Here is a 19,348-nt window from a genome sequence, read left to right as displayed (position 1 = left end):
GATGTTTTGACATTTTTCTGTGTATTTGTCTGCTCGAGTCTTCTTGCGCTTGAATAGATTACGTTATATAACGTTATATTAAAATACACACAAAGTAGTAAGTCATCTGGGGACTTTTCACCTACTGTTTTTTGAATACTACGTATTCGGGCAGTCGAAAACCAAAATGTATTCAGACACCTTAAACATTTCTCACATTATCACAGTTTATTCGCTATAGTTTAGAAAATGGTAATAAAATCTGACAAGAACTCATTTGATATTTGACTGGTTTTCTCCGTCCTTCTGTTAGACTCTCACACATGAATTATGTTGAATATCTGTCAGCTGTTAAATTTAACTACACAATTAGATAATACCAGTTTAGCTCAAACAATTACCAAGCAATGCTTCATGTTGTTCAGTCTGTGGTGTAAAAAGCTGCATTAGTTATTAAAGAAAAAACACTTCAGCAAAACATGATCAGCTCAAAGTGTCCCAATCATTTTTGCTCCCAAATTTGTATAAATGTTTCTGGTAGTCACTGTATGAAGAACATTTGGGTGTAATATGTCACAGTTTACTTTATTTTGCTATACACACTTTCATAAATTAACTAATAGTGTCCTGCACACACTAGTGAAACAAAATGTCAAAATTGATATCTGGTGTCTGAATAATTTTTAGTTTCTTTCCTACTTAAAGTTCAAACTCTTTCATGCATTATATGTTCCCTTTAACTGTGTTTAATATTAATAACGCATTTTTTTCCCCCGCAGTTGTGTGAGGATCTGCCATCATGGATTTCCAGCACAGAGCCGGAGGGAAGACGGGCAGCGGTGGCGTCGCCTCGTCGTCCGAGAGCAACCGAGACCGGCGGGAACGCCTGCGCCAGCTCGCGCTCGAGACCATAGACATCAACAAAGATCCCTACTTCATGAAAAACCACTTGGGCTCTTATGAGTGTAAACTGTGTCTCACACTTCACAATAATGAGGTATGATGATGAGTCGCATTAATGCACTTTATAGACCTTCTGTAGCCCCGCCCCTTTTCAGCGCTGCGCTCGTTGTCTTTTGTCTTCCGGTCTGTATTTTCACAGCGATCCTGCGTGTTTATAAATGAACGTCTCGTTTTAAAATCTTCCCGGTCTACTGACATTTGTTAAGACGTCTGCTTTAAACATTACAATCCTCATGATAACTTCCGTTAACTTTACATTAAGTAAATCCACTCTAAAAGCTAATTCCTGCTGGACAGCGATGCCAAAAACGAAAGTTCAAAGACAATATTGTAAAGATGTATAATGATTTCTTTGGCGCATACGGTGTATAAACATGCAGAGGTGTCTGTCAAGTACCGAAGTACAAATACTAGAAATTTTGGGTATTTATACTTTACTGGAGTCAGCTGACTTTTTGCTTTTACTCCTACTTCTCTCACGCAATTATCTGTACTTTCTACTCCTTACATTTTAAAAATAGCCTTGTTACTCCTATTTCATTTCGGTTTGTTTTCATTCCGGCTTGTCATCGTTTAAAAAGCAACAAAAAAAAAAACCTATCCGGATGGAGTGAATTTGATTGTGATTAGGGCTGTCAACTTTAGTCGTTTAGTCGACTAATCGGTAGATGCCGTCTTGGTCGACTGACATTCTCATTGGTCGACCAGTTGTGTTTTTTTTTTTTTTTTACCAATAGAAAGAAATTTTCAATGATTTACTCCTTGATATTTAATCCTTTATAAGCAGTTATATATTACTGTATTCTAAATATAATTAGCCTATGTTTTATCCCCAACTTTAAATGCTTTAATTTAGGCTATTTTGTAACAGCGCCACAGTTTAGCGCACCACCTAGAACACTCGGGAACCGCACCTGTGGCTGGCTCAACTGCTGCTTAGCGCTCAGTAAGCAATATAGGTAGTTTTGCTGTATTCATTCAGTTAGAACGCTACTTGTTTTGGCTTTAGGGCCTGTTCACATATCGCGTCTTTTGCGCGCTCAAGTCCGTTATTTCAAATGTAGGCGCGCGGTATGCACGCTCATAATGGAAGCGACGCGCTCGTTTTTTCCAAGCGCGTCCGCGCCACATCGAAATAAAAACATCTCAACTTTTCAGAAGGCCACAAGCGTTTTCCTTGCTGTAACGGAGAGCGCAGCTGATGGTTGCGCTTAGCAACGACAGGCGCCTCGGAGTGCAACCGCCTTAGGGCTTTGAAAAAAGGAGAACACGCCTAGCGTTTTCTACGTGTTTTTAGGCGCTATATGTGACAAAATGTCCACGAAATCTTTTGTCTGGCTGCATCCCTGCAACCTCCACCCCCGCAGAGCGCATGTTTTCCAAAGCAGGATTTATTGTTAACAAGTCGAGGAGCTGTCTTTTACCCAAGAATGTGGACATGTTAGTGTTTTTGGCCCACAACATAAACAGGTGGACTAGGGCTGCAGATCGGTAAGTAGCCTTAACGGCTTTATTATGCTGACTCAATAGATTGTGTTTTCTTATGTTTTTGTTTTTGTTTGTACACTTGACGCGTTTGAAAATTGCCTAAATAATGTAACAAAACGAAAATAAACCCATATGTTTTCATACTATAGGCTACAGCCTATTATTATTAGGATTGTTTTTTAGGCTATTTTGTTTTTTTGTGTGTTTGTTTATAAACGTCTAGATCGGCTGGACAAAAGTTAACCCATAGCTTTAAAAGTAAAGAAGAATATACAGCCTGTATAAACGAGAGCTTTTGTTGGGATTTTTCATTATTTGGCAGTAGCAGTTATATGTTGTGTAGCGTGTGGTGTGGTCAGGTGCGCGATTGTGACTGTCACTATAGACCTAGGACAGAACTCCTCACTGGGCAGTTAAAAAAAATCACTAAATTTTCAAAGAATTGTATAATTATAGTTTTATGCATTATTGATGCTTTTTCGTTGTTGTTTTATAAATGCTCTACGACAATTGTTTAATAAATGTTCAATCAAAATGCAAAACATCGCGTCCTTTTTTCTTTTTCTTTTTAGTCGACTAATCGTTGCGCAGTACAGGACTTTGGTCGACTAAGGATTTCTTTGGTTGACTACAGCCCTAATTGTGATTGGACGAGAAGTATAAACGTACACGTTTATTTGTACGCGATCCGTCGCATCTGCACATGCATTACACGCATATACAGGTGAAACTCGAGAAATTAGAATATCGTGCAACAGTTCATGTATTTCAGTAATTCAATTTAAACGGATAGTTCACCCAAAAATGTAAATTCTGTCAGTATTTACTCTCCCTCATGTTGTTCAACCCCGTAAGACCTTCGTTCATCTTCCGAACACGAATTAAGATATTTGTGATTAAATCTGAGAGCTGGATCACTCCTTAAAGTTATTAAAGACATCGTTAAAATAGTCCAAGTGACTACAGTGGCTCAATCTTAAGTTTATTAGTTTAGTTTAGTTTATTTATTTAGCACGTTTAGTACAAGTACAGAACAATGCAAGGAGGGAAAGAAGCCACTTTAGGCTTGAACAGAGTTCCACTATTACTCCTATTGACTCATGAGACATGCAGACTAAACATCAAAAAAGAAGAATAAACAAAACACACAAATATGAGAAAATTAACAAACAACAACAAACAATACAAAGCAATTCAATACAAGCAAACAATACCTAGAAAAAACTACATACAGTAAAGGCGTCAGGCTAGCAATAATAGTCTCTTCAAATGCTTTTTAAAAGCTGAATAAGAGGACATTGATCGCAACGATGGACTTAAATCACTCCAGAGCTTAGGACCTCTAAAAGAAATATTAAATTGATGTCTTGTAGTTTGTGTGTATGGTAAGACTAAATTATTATTGCTATGTCTAGTTTGAAATGTGTACATGTGAAATAGGGATAAACAAACTCTGAAAAGAGTCTGGTAGATCTTGTTTCCTATATATAAACTTATGCATTAGTAAACATGTTTGATAAATATTTACCTTATCAATAGGGAGAACTTTAACTTTATTATAAAGGGGTGCGAGGGTGCATATCTATTAGAATGAGATATTTCTTCTGTATGACTATTAATCTCTTCAGGTAGGTAGAATAGGTAGCTGCCCAGACAATATTGCAATAATTCATGAAAGGAAACAAAAAACTATAATATAAGGTTAAAAATGCTGAAGGATGAACTAAAGGACAAACGCTCCTTAATATACCCAACATTTTAGCTGACCTCTTAAATACGAAGTCGATGTGATTAAACCATTTAAGATCACTATCTATAATGACTCCCAAAAATCTAGTATGCTGAACCAGTTTGATTTGAATATTATTAATAAAGATCTTAGATAATTCTATAGGGTAATGTTTGTTAGTATTACAAAAAATCATAAAGTTGCATTTTTTTTTATTAAGCGTGAGTTTATTCCATTGAAACCATTCCACAATATATGATAGTTCTTCATTGACCGTTTTTATTAAAATATTGAAGCCTTGGTGAGAAGCTACGAGATTTGTATCATGTGCGAATAGTACTGGGAGGAGTTTGGTACAAGTCGTAGTCATATTATTGATATAAATTAAAAATAAAAGTTTTTAAAATTAAGTTTATCAAGCGACGAGAATACTTTTGTCCGCAAAAATAACGACTTTATTTCAACTATTGATTTCCTTCTCTGTGGCCTCGAGTGAGTTCACTAGTGTAACAGCGCAGCGCTTCTGTGTTGTACGTTATAATTAAAGTTATAATTTTGATGATTATGGCTTACAGCTTATGAAAACCCCAAATTCAAAATCTCAGAAAATTTGAATGTTACATGAAATCAAGGATTTTAAATACAGAAATGTCGGCCCTCTGAAAAGTATAATCATGCATAATGTATATAGTTACAGTGTTTCCCCTACAATGTATTCAGCAGCGGCGCAGCGCCGTCGCTGGATTTTCAGCGCCGCTGTAAAATCTTTCCATGATCAGTAATATCACGACATTCTCTTCATTCACTTACACACCTAAAAACACTGAGACATGGCGACCGGCGGCGCTGCATGCGGTGGCTCTGAATCCACTTGTAAACAAGGAGTAAAGAGCCACATATGGAAATATTTTCGATTAGACTAATGTCACGTTGCCATAAGGGGCCGTTCACACAGCGCGTTTTTTGCGCGTGCAAATTCATTATTTCAAATGCGGCCGGCGCCTCTGTTCATGGTTGCATAGCAACGACAGACGCCAAGGGAGAGCAAGCGCTTGTGGAAAGGAGAAAGCGGTACGAACTGCGCTCTCCACGAGGACGAGGAAGTATCACATACTGCTCATAGTCCTGATAGTTAACGTTAAATCATATCTACTAAACTTGTTGGTGTCCTTCAGAAATCATTCTAATATGATATGTGATGCTCTTTACTTTTTTTTTCAAAGATTCTTTGATTAATAAAAAGTTAAAAAGAACATCATGTAATAATATTTCACAATATTAGGCTACTGTTTTTTCTGTGTTTTTTTAATTAAATAAATGCAGGCTACATGAGCATAAGACTTCTTGCAAAAACAAAAAATACCCCCACAATCATTCAAATACCAAAGAGCCTTAGAGATCTTCTATGAAAAGCCCAGAAAAATTAAGTGCTCACAGATTGGGTGTGGCCTTTCCCATTAACATAACATTTTCAATAAATTGTAAATAATCTTTTTCTGGGTTGTGCTGTTTCATTTTTCCCCTAAACAATTTCTACCAAGCTGAAAATGAACACAAAAGAAAAACATGAACAATCCTGTCTAAAATTATAAAATTAAGGTTTCTGTTTGTGACTGCAGTTCAAGGTACGTGCTGCAATAATCATGCCTTGAATCAGTTGATGGTATGTCATATTTGTTTTTCTTAAAATGTCCATTTCTATCCACAAAACTTGCCAGAAGTCATGGTTTAAGGGTTTTTAAAAAAAAAAAAAATCTTCCAGGGTGCATGCCCCCGGACCCCACCACGCGCGGCTTGGTAACAACCTCGGGCACGTAACAGCACCGCTGCTGGAAAAATTTCTAGGGGAAACACTGTAGTTATATATACTAAATATATTTGTTTCTCCTTTTAATTTGAATTACTGAAATAAATGTTGCACGATATTCTAATTTTGCTCATTTTTTTTCAAAAATGCGTTCATTTTCAATGGACATACATGTGGCTGAAACATGCCTAGTGCATCCCAAACCTTTCAACATTAACATTTTAATATTACATTACAGTCATTATGGCCTTTAGTGCACTATAGTTCTTATCCTTAAAGGCATTTTTTCCCCTTACATTACTTTTATACTTAAAGTAGTTTTGAAACCAGCACTTTTCCTTGAGTAAAAAGCTTGAGTTGATACTTTACTTCGTCAGAAGTCTTTTTAAACCCTAGTATCTATAGTAATGAATGTGAATACTAGGGATGGGACGATTACCGGTTTAACTATAAACCACGATAAAATGTACTGACGGTTAGTAATATCGTTTAAAATTCAATTATCATTATCGTGATCATACCAGCAACAGTCTGACGCAGGCACGCAATGTTGTTGTTGGAATGGCGGAAGGCGGTGACCGTGTTCGGGAGATTTTTCAGCCTTTCAAGAGGACGACATCTGAGGTGTGGTCATATTTGGGCATTCACTAAAATCCTGAGGGAAACTTAATCGAGGATGTTCACTCTGTCTTCAGAACATGCTCAAAAGAAGTCGCTGCGATAGAGGAAACACTTCAAATCTGCCGAGCCGTCCTGTGTGACCGTCACACACTGTTGTAGCGAACGCAAGGCATATTAACTTTGATCTCAATACTAAAACTACATCTGGGAAATAATGGGGCACAAAATATTGTTTAGAGTTGAAATATTTTATCTCACTCACTTGAAATAAACGTGAAGCTTCCGCGAAGAGAAGTTCGCAGCAAGTGTCTTTGAGCCAAAGACGAACGATCAAGTTCAAACAAGACTATTAAGAGTGACATTTAAGAGATAATAATGTATTTTCTTTGTGCTCTTTTTACCTCATAATTACGGGGACATATTGAATAGAGATTAATGTCTCTATTCTTACCTGTTAAATCCATTTTGTACAAATCTCGTCCAGACAAGATGATCACAACAATATTATCAAATTCTGTAAACAATTAATCAACTCTGATTTAATTTTCAATACAATCAAAAATGGAGACGCAAGATGACAAGTTGTATTTGAATGAACTGAGAGCGCGCGTCCGTTGTGATGAATGGATGTGCACTGAGTTATAATATGTTGCTATTGACGACGGTCATTATAAGGAAGGAAATGCCACAGAATAGAATCTTGCTTTAGAAAGTGCATAGAGCTGCTCGTTTTATTGTTTGATTGTTGATTCTCAAATATAAAACTTGTTTAAATGTTTTCAGCGTGAGCATCAGTTCTTTTTTAACACTTTCATCCTGTTTTAACAAAACCGTGATAATACTGATAATCACGATAATTTCGGTCACTATAATCGTGATATGAAATTTTCATACCGTCCCATCCCTAGTGAATACGTTTGACTCCTCTGTAAACATGAATGTTTGGTTCACACTTTAATGTGGATTGTGTTTGTGATTTTCTCCTGTAGGGAAGTTACCTCGCTCACACACAGGGCAAAAAGCATCAGTCTAACCTGTAAGTGCCGCGCTCACACACACACGATCATCAGGAGGATGAGCAGAACTCATTGTGTCGTCTGTGATTTTCATTTCTAGCGCGAGACGAGCCGCAAAAGAAGCGAAAGAAGCTCCGGCTCAACCGGCTCCAGAGAAAGTCAAGGTGGAAGTGAAGAAGTTTGTCAAGATCGGCAGACCGGGTTATAAAGGTATGACGTTGAGCCTTACTTATTAAACATAATTAGAATTATGATTGATTTCTGTTTAATGTTTAATCCGGTTTGCTTGCTAAATAGATGTTTCACATTGACTACATTAAATGCACTCTCATCTTATGCAATGTTGCGATTACGGCTGCAAAATATATCAAAATTATCAAAATATCGCAAATATAAATATGGTGATATGCATATCGCAACGGCTTGCAATAACTGGAGTCATGAACAAAAGACAGAGTAAATCACTCGCTGCTCTCGGCTGAGTAACTTTTATAGCTTTAATAAGAATCAGTATTTAATTCATACAGTGAAAACTAAGCAGTGTTTTATTTTTACATGTGATTCCTCAGTTTCTGTTAAATAATCCTGATGACGGATAAGCTGAACGCTGTGGTTTACACTGATGTTAAAAACACTTCTTATGCGACAGTAAAACACTCAGAAGCTGTAGGGGTGTTTTCTCGTCACAAAAAGAATGTGATCGGTCATAATTTTAAAGATGATTTGTTTATATTACACACTTTAAGCATTATCATATCAAATATCGCATTATTTAACAAGTTATCGCATTTTTTCCTCAATATCGTGCAGCCCTAGTTGTGATTAAACTTTACCTAATGCAAACATTGATGTGATTAAACTCACAATTGTTGCAACCATAATAACAAGTGTGCTTATTTTTAATTTTTATTTTCACCCACAGTAACAAAACAAAGGGATCCCGAGGTCGGACAGCAGAGTCTGCTTTTCCAGGTAAAGCCAGTGTTGCAGAAACTGCTCAGACTAGCCGTACAAGTGTTTTCTTCAAGACTTCCTGGCTGGTCAGACTAGTTTAACCCATGTGCTGTGTTAAACTCGTGCTGTTCCTGGTCTAAAATGTCCACCCGGCAAAAAATTGCTTATACAGGTGAAACTCGAAAAATTTGAATATCGTGCAACAGTATTTCAGTAATTCAAATGTATTTATTTACCTTTATTTTACCAGGAAGTCTCATTGAGATTAAAATCTCTTTTACAAGAGAGACCTGGCATGTTAAACATGTTAAAATACAACAAATACAAAATTAAAAGAAATATTAGAACATAGTATCCTCTCAACAAAAACAATCACAAGCCTTCATTACCACTGTCTTAAGGATGCCTTTAAATTCACCAATAGACACTCATTTGTCTAGTTTTAAATCTTTTTTACAAATTATTCCATGCCCAGGGTCAGTGATAGGAAAATGCAGTTTTTCCCAGTTCTGTAAAAAAATTTAACAGAAAATTAGAAAATTAAAAGGTGAAACTAATATATATATATATATATGTATGTATGTATATATACATACATATACATGATTGTATTTTTCAGAGGGACGACATTTCTGTATTTAAAATCCTTTTTTTTGATTGATTTCATGTAATATTCTAATTTTCTGAGATTTTGAACTTGGGGTTTTTATAAGCTGTAAGCCATAATCATCAAAATTATAACTTTTGCACGATATTCTAATTTTTCGAGTTTCACCTGTAAATCTCTCATTATGCTACATTCACCAAATATTGGATTTAATCTTTTTGTCAACTTGTTTTCTTTCAATTAGGACTGGTTTTATATTTATTTTTGGAATTGATCGGTGGTAGGACTTACTTACCTAAGTTTTTTGAGTGAAAAAAACGTTAATTGTGGATAATTTTGTACATTTTACGTATAATATGAAAATAAATTGCACTGTTTATCACACAATTGTGCTTTAATGTTTTAACCAGGAAATTTGTTTTGAAATTCTTGTATTTTGTACAAAATGTCACAGTCACACTTGATGTTCCCGGTCAGAAATGACCGGCATACAAAAAATTGCTTATAAATCTCTCGTTATGCTACATCATCACCAAATATTGGATTCAATCTTTTTGTCAACTTGTTTTCTTTCAATTAAGATTGGTTTTGTATTTATTTTTGGAACTGATCAATTATCTCTCTAATTTTTGTATCTCTCCTCCATTCATTTCCAATGTGCAGTCATTTTTGACCAATATAAGCTCAGATCAATGAGGCCTACGATCAATCAGTTTCAAAAATAAATACAAAACCTGTCCTAACTCAAAGAAAACAAGTTGACAAAAAGATAAAATCCAATATTTGGTGGTAAAATAGCATAACATATTTATAAGCAATTTTTTTGTAAGCCGATCATTTTTGACCGGGAACATCTCAGGTGTGACTTAGTGCCATTGTGTACAAAGTAAAAGCATTTCAAACAAAATTATTGGTTTGAAGGCAAAGCACTAGTGTGATAAACACTGCTTTTTTTTCATGTTTTCTGTAAAATGTACCAAATGACCCACAAATAACACTTTTTTTCACTCATAAACTAAAGTACGTAAGCTCAGATAAATAAGTCATACGATCGATCAGTTCCAAAAAGAAATATTAAACCAGTCGTAATTGACAGAAAACAAGTTTACAAAAAGATTAAATCCAATATTTGGTTAATGTAGCATAATGAGAGCTTTATGAGCAATTGTTTGTAGATCGGTCATTTTTGACCAGGAACATTACAAATGTTACAATGTATAAATTGTTGTTAGACTCTGGTTGAGTAAAGCCAGTAAATTTTAGTCCAATGCAATTACATTAAGTAGCATTTTCAAATACGGGAAAATCCTCTCCGGGTCAAAATGACCCGAACACAACATAAGGGCTAGCTGTACTTTTAACAAAGTAGTTTACACTAGTTTACTTAATATAGTGGCTAAGTTTATGCAACAGTCGTTCCTGTCTGAGACGCTGTATATTTGGGTCTGTAAACGCTCTGATATTCAAGAGCCATCTGCAAAGTTAAATATATTATAAATATATTATGATATTAAATATCATAAACATAACTATGTTTCCAGTGGTGTATAAAGACTAGGGCTGCAACTAACGATTATTTTGATAATCGATTAATCGGGCGATTATTTTTTCGATTAATCGGATAGAAATTAAATTAGACTTTTTTTTTATTATAACTAAATAAAACCGTAAATCAGGGTATTTATGTGTAAAAGTGTACTTTAAAAAGTGCAAAAGCCACACATTGAGTTTTACTAATATCAATATTTGCATTGTTTTTAATGATAATTGCTGATGGCAAGTTGACAAACATGATTATTGTTAAAAAAATGATATCCAACATATTATGTTTTAACACAATTTTTGTTTTAACAAATTTACACAGACATGTTGTTCAGATGTGAATATCTGAACTAAAAACAAACTAAAAACATCTAAAATATATAATTCATTTAATTTGTATTTAAAATTAATTATATATAAGGAATATAAGGATAAAGAATATAATATATATAATATATATAATATATAAAAGAATATAATATAAGGATAAATTGATTAAATAAATATAGAAAGACTGAAAACAATTGTGTGAATGTAGAGCCGCAGTAGATCGCGTTTGAAAAACAATTAAAACTTAGAAGACAAATGCTATAAAAAGAGAACGGAATGGAGGTAACGTTACCCAGCAAGCTAACAGGCTTGAGTAAAGGACAGGAGAAATTATGCATTAGTGCACAAGCATTCGCTGAAAACCACTGAGTACAGTGACTAAAAAACAATATTTTACTGCTGCTGTTATTAACTGCCTTTATATTTAGTGCTTCGCTTTGTAAAGACCGTTTTAATTTAACCTATTTCTGTGGTAGCGCTATTTTAATCCATCACTTACGTTGCGAGCGAACTGATTGCGCAACCTGATGCTCGAGACAAAATACAGACATCCCGGAAGTCCCGGGAGTCTCCCGCATATTGATTGCGGCTCCCTGATGCCCGCGAATAAGTTCAAACTCCCGAAATCTAGAGCTCGCAAGCAAGAGCGCGCATGCGAGACAGAAGCGACTGCTCCAAACCGTGTAGCGCGCGCGCTCGGCAGAGCGCCTGAGGGAGAGAGACCTTGCGTGTGTGTGCGTACCAGTAAACGCTCCCCGTGACGTAAGCAGACCAACTAATCGATAATGACATTCGTTGACAACGATTTTCATAATCGATTATAATCGATTTTATCGATTAGTTGTTGCAGCCCTGAAAAAGACCTTACTTAATGAAGCGTTATGTGTTTATTAGCTTAGAATGAGCCGTTTCTACACACACCGCGGGTCTCCTTACATCCACATGTTTCTACGGTGGCCCTGAACGGACAAATGCGTTTCGTCACTATGTTGTTCTTCGTGCAAAAAAGCTGCTAAAGTAAAAAAAAAAACACTGACACGATGAACAAGTGACAATAATATACGCAATAACATATCGTTTTACTGAATAATTTGGAAAACATAATTTCCTAATTTATCTTTGTAAAGAAACCTCATTGTTACTCTCTGCTGTCTCAGATGATGACATCACTTCCTGTCGGCCAGCGTAACTTCTGTTGGGTGCAATTCACAACCTCACCACTAGATGCCGCTAGAAATGACACACTGCACCTTTAATGTTTTGCGCCTGCAAACCTTTATTGATGTCAAAACCGGGTCCTTGTTTTTCAGATTGATTACCCAGAGATCGCAGAAGGCATCGGGCCGAGGCATCGCTTCATGTCCGCGTATGAACAGAGAATCGAGCCTCCAGACCGTCGCTGGCAGTATCTGCTGTTCGCCGCTGAGCCGTATGAAACCATCGCATTCAAGGTCTGTCCAATACAACATCTGTCTTGTGACACACGGGATAGTGAAACTACAGTCGTCAACATTTGAAGTGCATCAAAAAAACCCATTTCATCAAAGTTATACATGAATTTTGAACAATATCCGTTCTTGTCTTTGATTAACTGTTTTTTGATTTACTTCAAATGTTGACTACTGTAGTTTAATCTAACTTAATGACCAAATAAAAGTGCATTAGATTTATGCAGCAATGTGTTTAACAAGACACACAAAGGCATTTAAATAATAATTCATCTAGACGTGTTTTAAAAACAGAATTTAACATGAGTTTTTGTTGTGGCTCCTGTCATGTTTTCAGGTGCCCAGTCGAGAGATCGATAAAGCCGAGACGCGCTTTTGGACGCATTGGAATAGGGAAACGAAACAGGTGAGAATGGATGGAAAAATATAATTTGGAAGATCAAAGAGTTTTGACGTTCTTATCAAATAAAGATCCATCGCTTTTTTCCTCATGCCAGAGTCCAGTATCTCTTAACCATATTTTATTAAGTTGTTATGGTTTAAGTTCTCTTAGGGAATTATATTACTCGGCAAACACTTTTCCTGCATGCATGTTGATTATTTTCCTCATATTCTCCATTGTTGCGGCTCCTCTCTTCCCAGTCTGTCAGTAACGCTCTGTTTACTTCCTGTCTCTATGAAGCCCCTCCTCCTGAAAAGCACACTGTGCTCTGATTGGTCGGCTGGATCAGTGTGTTGTGATTGGTCGAGCGCTTCGAGTGTGTTTGGGAAATGTCCCGCCCCTTACCATAACCACCAGTTTAACACACTACTAACTAACTCAACCAGGCCCCGCCCCTTTATTCTGCGCATGAATTATTATAATGAGGAATATTTTGATGTTCGTTCCCGGAAGAAACTCAAGATACAATGGAGGCGTTTCAGGAGTTCAGAAACACTGATATAAAGAATAACTGGAGCGTTTTCATGATCAAACAGCAACATTACACACTAAAAAGCAGAATAGCACCTACTTTTTTCTCTTTTTTTTAAACCTGAAGCCATGAAATTTATTCTAAAGTGTTAGCTGGCACGCCGTTAAAACAGCAGAATAGGACAGTATTTTTTTTTTTTTTTTTTTTTTACTTATTACTCGCTATGAAATTTCTAGGGATGCACGATATATCGACCACATATCGATATCGGCCGATAAATGGTCTTTTTTGATGTTATCGTTATCGATCCGATAAGAAAATTTGGCCGATATATCAAAGCCGATAGATAATAGATTATTTACTTCAGTTGAGAGATGCACGCTGTTCGCCATGATGGTTCTGAATGATTGGATTCACTTCGAAAAGGAAGATACAGTTCAGTGCAACATGTGCAGCACAAATCTGTCACATAGGCTTCATAACATTATAATAAAAACGCCTGTAAAAGAATGTTGTGAATTCTTGTTCGCCAGTGTTTCAGCGCGACGAGCGCGTTGTTTTGGAAAGAGCGCATCTATGGAGTTAAGCCTTCATGACAAGCATAGTCAAGTTCTCTTGAGCATTCGCAGCATTCTGTGCCATTGTAAGTTGTAATATGTTTATTTTGTGTATATATATCTGTATTATTATATATATTATATATAATTATATATATTATCCTATATTATTAATCTAATATAGGATGCGTTTGGTTGAGTTAATGAACGATGCAGTAGCGCTTCATTGTACCGGTGATCATCTTTATAGCCTATTTAGCGTGCGCGAAGCTCAAACAGCAATGCACATTCCTAACTATAATTGGGACTGTCATATACATGCCATTATAATGAGAACACTATCGTAATAAAACGTTGTGAATTCTCTGGGTTTAGTTGCCGTGTTTCAGCGCGTTGTTGTGGGAATAGCGCGTCCAGAACAGGGATTACTACAACATTGTGACCAGCACAAGTTCGATTGTGCATTCACGTCATTTTGTGCAGATAAGTCGTAATATAAAGTTGATGTAAAATAAATATCTGATTAATCTCACATATGATGCGTTTCGTGGATTTAAACAGCCAGCTAGAAAAGTTCTTCAGTTTCCCGGTGCTCGTTCTCTTCAGCTTAAGCATGCGCAGATTGAACAACAATGCAAAACATTAAAAGCTATGATTGGGACTGTCATATAATTATAATTGTATTCACTATTGTAATAAATTTGTAAATTCTTTGGGTTTGCATTCTTCAGCAACCGTTGAGTTGATTAACCTTCTAGCAAAGCGATTTGGTTTAACGTTCGTTCCCTTCAGCTTCAGCGCGTGCAGCTCACACAGCAATGTCATTTGAAACAGTAACTAAGCTATTAAAAATTTTTACTATCACTGTAATATTAAAATTTTTTAATTTTTTTCAAAAACATTGTGTTATAATTAATAACTACCATTATTTTGTTCTCGTATTATTTTCATCAACGATATGGTTTGATAAAAATAATTTCCTTATTGTCCGTGCAGAGGCGATTCCATTTTATTGATCCATTTTGTTTCTTTATATGCAGCCCAATGTTATCCAATGACTTGTTTGCATTATTTAGGTATTTTATTTTTTGTTAGGCAATAGATTTTTTGATAACACTTTACAATAAGGTCTCATTTGTTAATGCATTAACTAACAGAGAGCAATAGCCTTTGTTATAGTAGTTAATAAAATGTTTGTGTTCATGTTAGTTCACAGTGCATTGACTAATGTTAACAGATACAACTTTCTTAAAAATGTCTTATGAAATTGTTGGTTCATGCTAACTAATGCTAACAAAATTAAACCGTATTATAAAGTGTTACCATTTTTTTAATAAAGAAAGTTGCCCATAGGAGTGTAAAATTAATTTTAAAAGTTAAGGAATCTTACACTGGTTCAAACTAGGCTGTACTGTATTGTATATGTTTGATTTATGTTAAAAGTGTTTGAGACAAGGCTTTTAATGGTGAGCCTTTTGTTTATGTATACAGGCTATCAAAGTATATACATTTTTTTAATTTAGATTTATCGGCCAATATATCAGTTATCGGCTTTCAAATGTAAAGAATTATCGGTTATCGGTATCGGCCAAAATGTTCATATCGGTGCATCCCTAGAAATTTCTTATAGTGTTTGCATGCCATTAAAACACTGGCCAACCATCTCTATTTCCTAAATGCACGACCTCTCCTCCTCTTCCTGTTTTTCCTGCCGTTCCACTTTAAGATGTTTTTTCATGCTGAAACACAAAAGATGAACATGTAAAATAGCAGAATAATGACCTACTTTTTTTTTTACTTGTTACTTGCCATGAAATTTCTTCTAAAGTGTTAGCTGGCACGCCGTTAAAACTAAATCTGTAAAGAAAATGCAGCAAGTGACACTGATATAGAGAAACACTCAGAGCTTTATCATGCTCAAACAGCAACATTACACAAAAGAGAACATGGGAAAAAACCTTTAAAATAGACTTTTTTTTTACTTGTTCCCTTTCGAACGGTCACTTCGTATTGCGTAGCTATACGCAGTGGGGGGGAAACTCCTTTTCCTCGATTTACTGAAGCCTTTATGTAAAGCGCATTTGCAGCTGCACAGCTAGAACATGAGCGTCTGGCTCGCTCATAGGCTGCGCTGCGGCAACTGCACATCCAATGGCGCAGGCGCCTCTGACGTGCAACCAATGAGATCACTCTGCGTCATACACGTCAGGGCCCGCCAAGGGGGCGTGACCTCAGTCTATAATAGTCCCCGAATTCGCCATTATAGCAGATTTTACTCCTTCAGCGACAAACTTCACGTCTCTGACCATTTATTGAGCCTTCGCCGTCGAACAAGCCTTCAGCCTGAGCGAGCTACAGTTCAGCAGACTACACATCTCAACCGTGTTTCTCCTGACGCCGTCTCTCCTGTGGCTATCCGGCGATATCCTTTTCAATATCTGTTTATTATGTGTTTATATCTGTATCAGCTTTGTTCCATATGCCTCGTGTTATGCGAGGCCTACGAACACGCGAGCTGCATTTCATGCCTGGGACTCTACCACGCAGAGAATGCACTCTCTGTCGGCGGATGTGCGGCCTGCGCGTGCATGCCTATCTCCGTGCTGCGAACTCGGCTAACGTTAGCTCTCTCTCGAGACGGCGGCGCCGCATCACCCGCGCTCCCTTCTCCGGCCCTACTTCAGCCGAGGAAGAAGAAGCGCCGCAGCCAACGGCATCCAGAGAGCACGGACGTTTGTGAATGCACGCCGGCCACGTCCCCGCGTGCTTCACTCACTCCAGCTCAGTCATCTCCGGTCCCGTTCGAGGGAGATCAGCGCCCCCCCACCACCCCGTGGCGGGCCTCGTCTCTTTCGGCGGACCCAGCGAGGCAGGACTAACTCCGACGCTGAAATGCTTCGGATCCTAACACAGGCCGTCGCGGACCTCGAGCTCGAGTGGAACTAACCGTGCTAGCTGGCGCCGACCAGCAAAGCCCGCGAAACAGGCCTCTCAGCCCCGCCCTGCGGCTGATGCCGAACGCTTCCCGCCAAAGCCGTCCTAGCACGCAAAGGAAAGAGAGGGCACGTGTCCCGCGCTTGCCGGACCACCCTCAAAGAAGCCAGCAAAACTTCCCACAGCCCCCTGTACAGTTCAGGCGGCTGGGGATTTTATTATTGTAAACAGGCCCGCAGCAGTGAGCGCGTCTTTGCAAACAAACGCCGTTTTCACGGCGACCCAAATAAAGCACACGAGCACAACACATGGGTTCACGGTCCCCCTTCACTAGGCGGCCCCTCCCTTGTTGTAACACTGACTTCCCCACACGCAAATGCTTGTGCAGTCAGTCCAACATTCAATGTGTGCACAAATCACAATATATGGGTTCACGGTCCCCCTTCACTAGGCGGCCCCTCCCCTGTTTTAACACTGACTTCCCCACACGCAAATGCTTGTGCAGTCAGTCCAACATTCAATGTGTGCACAAATCACAATATATGGGTTCACGGTCCCCCTTCACTAGGCGGCCCCTCCCCTGTTTTAACACTGACTTCCCCACACGCAAATGCTTGTGCAGTCAGTCCAACATTCAATGTGTGCACAAATCACAATATATGGGTTCACGGTCCCCCTTCACTAGGCGGCCCCTCCCCTGTTGTAACACTGACTTCCCCACGCGCAAATGCTTGTACAGTCAGTCCAACACTCAATGTGTGCAAAAATCACAATATAAGGGCATCAGGTCCCCCTATGTTAGGCGGCCCGTCCCAATCAGTGTGTCAAGCCCTAGCCACACGGGTTATAGCCTGGCAAGCTATCCCCGATGTGTCGAGTTGAGTTATAAACGCTATAAAGCGAGGCAACTCGCTCCAATTCGCTCGCAGACCCCCAAAGTTTCAGGCGGTTCTCGAGACTTCGGTGAGAAGCAACGTGGGTCACATGCTTCGCACCGATGTACAGAATTCATTAGCAAAAGGGGTGATAGAATTAGTCCCCCCTGTGCTAAAACATACGGGTTTTTACAGCCGCTATTTTCTAATTCCGAAAAATGACGGCGGCCTCAGACCCACTCTAGATCTGAGACATTTGAACAAAGCTCTCATGAGACGGCCGTTCAAAATGTTAGCTATCAGTTTCACAAGCACAACACATGGGTTCACGGTTCCCCTTCACTAGGCGGTCCCTCCCCTGTTGTAACACTGACTTCCCCACACGCAAATGCTTGTGCAGTCAGTCCAACATTCAATGTGTGCACAAATCACAATATATGGGTTCACGGTCCCCCTTCACTAGGTGGCCCCTCCCCCGTTGTAACACTGACTTCCCCACACGCAAATGCTTGTACAGTCAGTCCAATACTCAATGTGTGCACAAATCACAATATAAGGGTATCAGGTCCCCCTACGTTAGGCGACCAGCCCCAATCAGTGTGTCAAGCCCTAGCCACACGGGTTCTAGCCTGGCAAGCTATCCCCGATGTGTCGAGTTGGGTCATAAACACTATAAAGCGAGGTTACTCGCTCCAATTCGCTCGCAGACCCCCAGAATTTCAGGCGGTTCTCGAGACTTCGGTGAGAAGCAACGTGGGTCACGTGCTTCGCACCGAAGTACAAAATCTATTAGCAAAAGGGGCGATAGAATTAGTCCCCCCCGCGCTAAAAAATATGGGTTTTTACAGCCGCTATTTTCTGATTCCGAAAAAAGACGGCGGTCTCAGACCCATTCTAGATTTGAGACATTTGAACAAAGCTCTCATGAGACGGCCGTTCAAATTGTTAACTATCAAACATATCCTCGCGCAAGTGCGTCCGGGGGATTGGTTTGTCACAATGGATCTGAAAGATGCTTACTTTCACATTCAAATAAATCCTCGTCACAGGCCATTCTTGAGATTCGCCTTCGAGGGCCGGGCTTATCAATACACCGTTCTGCCGATCGGTCTATCGTTGGCACCCCGTACATTCACGAAGTGTATGGATGCAGCGCTTTCTCCTCTGAGATTTCAGGGAGTGCGCATGTTAAATTATCTCGACGACTGGCTGGTGGGGGCACAGTCGAGAATCGAGCTATTAGCTCACAGGGATTTGATTCTCGGCCATCTAAAATGCCTGGGTTTCACAATCAATGTTTCAAAAAGCAATGCGCCCGATGCAGCATTGGCTGAAACGCTGTGGGCCAACTCATGCATGGCAGTCAGGCAGCTTGCGCGTTATGGTGAATCACGGTTGTTTAAGAACCCTGATTCCCTGGCGGGCTCAGAACTGGCACCACGAGGGGGTGACAATGGGAACAATTTCCAGGAGGAAAGTGGTTCTTACAGATGCGTCCAACCTGGGTTGGGGAGCGCTGCACGAGGGCATGCATGCATCCGGCCTCTGGTCGAGCACGGAGCAGAGCTTACATATCAACTGTCT

General features: G+C 38.7%; 1 protein-coding gene across 2 annotated transcripts in view; it reads left to right on the top strand.

Annotated features, from left to right (window-relative positions):
- sf3a2 (splicing factor 3a, subunit 2) overlaps window positions 1-19,348 on the top strand; it is a 35,317-nt gene that overhangs the window by 10,860 nt on the left and 5,109 nt on the right. For both annotated transcript variants that reach the window (XM_077222206.1, XM_077222205.1), the window contains exons 2-7: window positions 759-976; window positions 7,577-7,623; window positions 7,704-7,813; window positions 8,526-8,575; window positions 12,347-12,487; window positions 12,822-12,890. In XM_077222206.1, the coding sequence (XP_077078321.1) occupies window positions 779-976; window positions 7,577-7,623; window positions 7,704-7,813; window positions 8,526-8,575; window positions 12,347-12,487; window positions 12,822-12,890 (615 nt within the window). In that variant the 5' untranslated portion in view covers window positions 759-778. The remainder of the gene's footprint in view (window positions 1-758; window positions 977-7,576; window positions 7,624-7,703; window positions 7,814-8,525; window positions 8,576-12,346; window positions 12,488-12,821; window positions 12,891-19,348) is intronic.

This window comes from Siphateles boraxobius, unplaced genomic scaffold (genome assembly GCF_051911475.1).
Source record: "Siphateles boraxobius isolate OS27281-9 unplaced genomic scaffold, OSU_SipBor_1 86, whole genome shotgun sequence".
Taxonomy (NCBI): domain Eukaryota; kingdom Metazoa; phylum Chordata; class Actinopteri; order Cypriniformes; family Leuciscidae; genus Siphateles; species Siphateles boraxobius.
The sequence above is the reverse complement of the archived record's forward strand: the minus strand, read 5'-3'. Positions and strand labels throughout refer to the sequence as shown.